Genomic DNA, 5881 nt, shown 5'->3' with positions numbered 1-5881 from the left:
CGCTGCCATCTTTTCACACTGAGGACAACTGAGGGACTTACATGCAACTATTTCAAAAAGTTGATAGATGGTCAGTGTGATTGACAGATGATTTTCTAAAGAACTAGGTCATCTGAAGTTCTTTATGAGGTTCATCAGTTTTTCAGTTATTGCTCAGTAATCAGTGTGTAATGTGTGTTTTCAGAGTGTCCATCACCAGCAGATGGCATAACAGTGTTTGCAGGGCAGGGCAGCGGCTGATAGAGGAACTCACACCATCTACAACAAACATGAAGAACGTCTGAGTCCAAACTCACAGCAGATCAGCATCACATATACTGCATATATATATAAGTCACCATGACTGAGAGCTATCACACAGGTAAGACAGCATTTAACTTGAACTAAACTAAACTCTTATTACTGACAGACAGCTCTCTGTCTTCTATCAGCGTCTGTATTTCCATTTATTGTTTATTGGTAATGTTTTATTGATCTGCACTTTATATCAAAGCACCAGTAAGCAGAAAGACAGATTTAATGCAGGTTATAGATGATTAAAGTATATTTAACTACAGATTATTCTTTACTGTAACTGTAAAGTACTAAAACAAGATCTTATCTCTATTCTTATATCAATTATTATATTTTCAAATAATGCAAATGTCTTTTTGAGTTCTGTTGAAGTGAAGTTTGATGCCTGTTTGGTGCTGATGGATTTTATACGGAAATGTATATCTGTAGTCCAGGATCACTTCCACTCCCGTAACACCGCTGAAATATTATCTGACATACAGTCATCAGATGATCCGGTGTCAAATACTTTCATATCTCATATTTCATATTTCATATCTGCTGTTATGATTGCTTGTAGATCAGCTATTTTTTCTGTCCTCTGATCGCTGTGGTGTGTTTGGATGCTTGCAGCACTAAATCAGCCTCATGCTTGTGCCAAGAGAAACACGAGCACTCTTTTATCTTCACTTTCAACTCGAAATAGATCTTCTAATGAATCTGAAGATGCTCTTTGTTATTTACTATGACAGAAAATTGCTGTACACACACACACACACACACACACACACACGTGTGTTCAGAGGCCCCTCACGCAGGAGCCGGTGGCCCCCATGACAACAGATTTCCTGTTTCATAAAGCAGAACAGGAGTCCGTGCTCGTGAAGTGTGAAGCTCATTATTCCAGACGACTCTGATCTGGTCAATAATCTGTTTTAATGTTTATTTTGATGTTGTCATGTTGAGGATGAACTCACTGCTGGATGAGCTCATGTTTATGTTGAGCTGGATGTGAATCTGCAGAGACACGCTGATGTTTGATCAAACGTTCACTCGTGTGATTAATTGTGTCTCGTTTGGTTTTTCTCAGATTTGACGGCGGAGGAGCAGATGGAGATCGAGCAGCTGAAGATGCACAAGCAGATCCTGCTGGAGGACATTGGTTTAATCGGAACACATTTGCATGTATGAGCCATTGCCATGGCAACGCCTCGAGGAGACGGGCTCTCAAGACTTGTTTGTTTGGGCTGGTTAGTGTCACACCACTTAATAAACTATTCATCCCGACACAGACCGCTCTTCTTCATCATGTGTCACATCACTGTATGAAAGATGATCACGAGAGAGGATGAAATACATGCTACGGGATTTTTCAGCAACATTAAAGGATAGTTCACCCAAAAATGAACATTCTGTCATTGTTTACTCATCCTCAAGTTGCTCCAAACCTGTATGATAAAAGAAGATATTTTGAAGAATGTTGATATGCAAACAGTTGACAGCAGCCATTGACTTCCATAGTATTTTTTCCCCACACTATCAAGTCAATAGGGGACCGACAACTGTTTGCTTATCAACATTCTTCAAAATATTGTTCATGTTCAGCAGAAGAAAGAAACGTATACAGGTTTGAAACATCTTGAAAATAAGTAAACAATGACGGAATGATCTTTTTGGGTGAACTGTCTCTTTAAGGAGCCGTCGTGATGTTTTGTCCACTTCACTTTGAAATAAAGGTTACATATATATTTTTTAAATTAGCATTTTTGAGTGTTAGTATATACATGTACTTATTCTGTTCGACATAATATACAATTTATTGTGATGCATATTTTTGTAAAGTGTAAACGATTAAATGAGTTTATGTCCACCCTGTTACATTGGTGCTACTTGTCCTTTAAAATCTTAAGCGTGTGCCGTAAATCACATGACCTGCTAGAAGTGACATCATTTCCTTTGAGGGAATGTGAATCCAAGAATAAATGAAGTTTTAGTCATAAACTTTTCTCACTTTTCCTCATTTTTAGAAATCTTATCAATTAGCGTAAAACTCAACATGTCCACCCTGTTGAGTCAGTTTATAATGGAATTGAAAATGTTATACATCTATTAAATTTCTTGCTAAATCCTCTGATAGCCAGGTTTAAGCGTCCACCCTGTTACACACTGCAGTGTAGAAATGTCCTGTAACAGGGTGGACAGACTGAAATATTTGCTCAGGATTATTGGGTTATTGTTATAGTTTGAGGCCTGAGCTCCAGCAGTCTGTTTTTTTTATACACACATGCTTTAAACCTCTGATAAGACTGAAAAAGCACTGCATTTTAACATTTTTCACCTTATCTGATCAGTCAAAGGTGCACAAAACTGTAGGAATGACCCAGAATGCAGATGATTTTCTTTTTTAAATTGTTTGTTTATCGTTTTTTAATATAAAAAGCAAAACAAACAAAATGATAAAGATAAACTGGAATTGACAGTATCAGAGAGATAAAAAACTATACATTACACCTACATACACATACAGTTGTGGTCAAAAGTTTACATACACTTCGGAGTATCTGCAAAATGTTAATTATTTGACCAAAATAAGAGGGGTCATACAAAATGCATGTTATTTTTTATTTAGTACTGACCTGAATAAGATATTTCACATAAAAGACCACAAGAGAAAATAATAGCTGAATTAAAAAAAAAAAAGACCCCGTTCAAATGTTTACACACACACACACGCACGCACGCACGCACGCACACACACACACACATCTGATGTTTGGGTCATATGTCACCTCTCACAAAATCTCACAATTTTCTCACAAAGTGTATAACAGAAAAGCATGTCTTATGAAATGAGCTTTAGAAACCTGAATAGTGTTGCTTTCACACGACGATGTTTGAGTTAATCATTGGTTCTGAATCCTTAAAATGTTTTTCTTACAGAAACTAAAGAACCAGATTGAAAACGTCATGACAGATATCCAGGATTTCAAATCAGCAGAAGACAAGTGAGTGAATGTGTGAATGTTCAGCGTGTTTGTCTCATGATCAGAGAAAAAAACGCTTCACGGCTAACATTTGGACACTGAGGAACCACAGGAGAGAAACACAGTCAACATCATTCACTAACTAACCAACAATACTAACTAACTAACACAACACCGACCGCCTTCATCTCATCATCACTTACTGATTTAACAGTTCAAAACAGTGTTATTTTACTATTATTTTATTATTATTTATCTACTGCTATAGTTTTTATTCATATTTTGAGTTTTGATATTTTCATTTTAGTTACATAATTAGTCATTTTGTTACATGCTTTTGTCATTTTTATTTAAAATGACAAAATGTAGTTTTTTGTTACATTTTTATTATAAACTTTGTTGTTTTTTTGTTTTATTCTTCTGTTGTTGTTTTTTAAAAATATTACTATTTAGTGTCATTTATGTTTTTATTAGATTTTTAGATACAATTTTAGTTTTATTTCCATTTAGTATTTTTTCGTTATTTCAGTTAGCAGTCATGGCAACATTTCAAATGTTTGTTTAGTTTTTCATCTAATATTTATATATTATTTCAGCTCTATTTCAGTTAACAGGTTGGTTGAATCGTCTGTTAGATGTTCTGGTTGTGAAGTAGTTTTTTGTGTGACTCTTTCACAGTAAGATGCTGGAGAGGGAGAAACGCTTCTGTAGCGGCAAGAAGAAATTCAACATGCATCCTAAAAAGGTGAGATCTGGAGGATGATGATGATGATGATGTTTCCAGCGTGAGATGATGAGTGGAGCGTCTGTCCTCACTCTCACCACCTCTACACATTCATCTTACTTTACCATAAACCTTAGATCTGAGACAGAGAGACACGACTGAGACGTTCAGCCTGTGTGTGTGTGTGTGTGTGTGTGTGTGTGTGTGTGCAAAATGATAAAGATAAACTGGAATTGACAGTATCAGAGAGATAAAAAACTATACATTACACCTACATACACATACAGTTGTGGTCAAAAGTTTACATACACTTCGGAGTATCTGCAAAATGTTAATTATTTGACCAAAATAAGAGGGGTCATACAAAATGCATGTTATTTTTTATTTAGCACTGACCTGAATAAGATATTTCACATAAAAGACCACAAGAGAAAATAATAGCTGAATTAAAAAAAAAAAAGACCCCGTTCAAAAGTTTACATTTGTATTTGGTTCTTAATACTGTCAGTCCCTTGTTTTTCCTGAAAAGTGAATCTGCCCGCTGTTCTTCAGAAAAATCCTTCAGCTCCCACAAATTCTTTGGTTTTCCAGCATTTCATGTGTGTGTGTGTGACAGACGGAGTGACGTGGAGGATCTGAACACTCTAAGGTCAACACCTGAAATACTTTTGGTTTTTCTCGCTCTGAATCTTTGTGGTTTTGCTGCTGCACTTTAAAGAGCGAGACCACCATGAGCTGCTGCAGCCCTGAAGAGCTGAGAAGAGACGACAGAGAGAGAGACACGTCAATGTTTGAAGTTTGATCTCTGTGAGGTTAAGAGACAAGAGTGTTACCGCCACAAACACACTTAACAAATCTAACTAAACTACAGACAACACACACACATACACTGGGATCAGTAAGTCTCTTCTGCTCACCAAGCCTGCATTTATTTGATCCAAAATGCAGTAAAAATAGTAAAAATGTGAAATATTATTACAATTTAAAACGGCTGTTTTCTGTGTGAATATCTGTTAAACTGTAATTAATTTCTGTGATGAGCAGCTGTATTTTCAGCATCATTACTCCAGTCTTCAGTGTCACATGATCTTCAGAAATCATTCAATTTCTTATCTTTTTAATATAATATAATATAATATAATATAATATAATATAATATTGTTGGTGACCAAAGCTCAACCAGAGTAATAGTTTATCTGATTTTGTGTTGAGGGTTTTAGTCTTTCTTTATTCATTCTGCTGAAAAGGGAAGTTCAGGATTCACAGATGAATAGAAATTTCAAAAGAACAGCATTTATTTGAAATAGAAATCTTTTGTAACATTATAAATGTCTTTACTGACACTTTTGACCAATTTAATGCATCCTTGATGAATAAAAGTACTAATTTCTTATCTTTTTAATATAATATAATATAATATAATATAATATAATATAATATTGTTGGTGACCAAAGCTCAACCAGAGTAATAGTTTATCTGATTTTGTGTTGAGGGTTTTAGTCTTTCTTTATTCATTCTGCTGAAAAGGGAAGTGTGGGTTTGAAGGAAAATCTCTAAAAACAGATGTTGAACTCTGGAGGAACTGGTGTGGACGGAGCTGATAAACACACACACACACACAAGCTGCAGGTCAAATGAGCGTCTCTTCTGTGCTTTATCTCGGTCTGTGACAGTCACTGAACGGCTCAAACGGCTCTGTGTTTCAGGGAATCAAGTATCTGGTGGATAATGAGCTTCTGGATTGGAAACCAGAGCCAGTGGCTGAGTTTCTGTATAAAGAGGAAGGACTGAATAAGACCGCCATCGGAGACTTCCTAGGAGAGAGGTGACATATGACCCAAACATCAGATGTGTTTGTGTGTGTGTGTGTGTGAGTGTGTGTGTGTGTGTGTGTGTGTG

At 36.0% G+C, this 5881-nt stretch overlaps 1 protein-coding gene across 1 annotated transcript in view; it reads left to right on the top strand.

Moving 5' to 3' along the window:
• The first annotated feature begins 267 nt into the window (after positions 1–267).
• cyth4b (cytohesin 4b) overlaps positions 268–5881 on the top strand; it is an 18450-nt gene continuing 12836 nt past the window's right edge. Inside the window, exons 1-6 of the mRNA XM_016549632.1 lie at positions 268–361; positions 1364–1435; positions 2213–2214; positions 3214–3278; positions 3936–4002; positions 5689–5807. Of these exons, the coding sequence (XP_016405118.1) occupies positions 340–361; positions 1364–1435; positions 2213–2214; positions 3214–3278; positions 3936–4002; positions 5689–5807 (347 nt within the window). The 5' untranslated portion in view covers positions 268–339. The remainder of the gene's footprint in view (positions 362–1363; positions 1436–2212; positions 2215–3213; positions 3279–3935; positions 4003–5688; positions 5808–5881) is intronic.

The sequence above is a fragment of the Sinocyclocheilus rhinocerous genome, unplaced genomic scaffold (genome assembly GCF_001515625.1).
Source record: "Sinocyclocheilus rhinocerous isolate Xijiao unplaced genomic scaffold, SAMN03320098_v1.1 scaffold2780, whole genome shotgun sequence".
Taxonomy (NCBI): domain Eukaryota; kingdom Metazoa; phylum Chordata; class Actinopteri; order Cypriniformes; family Cyprinidae; genus Sinocyclocheilus; species Sinocyclocheilus rhinocerous.
Note: the sequence above shows the minus strand (reverse complement) of the source record. Positions and strands in the feature narration are given on the sequence as shown.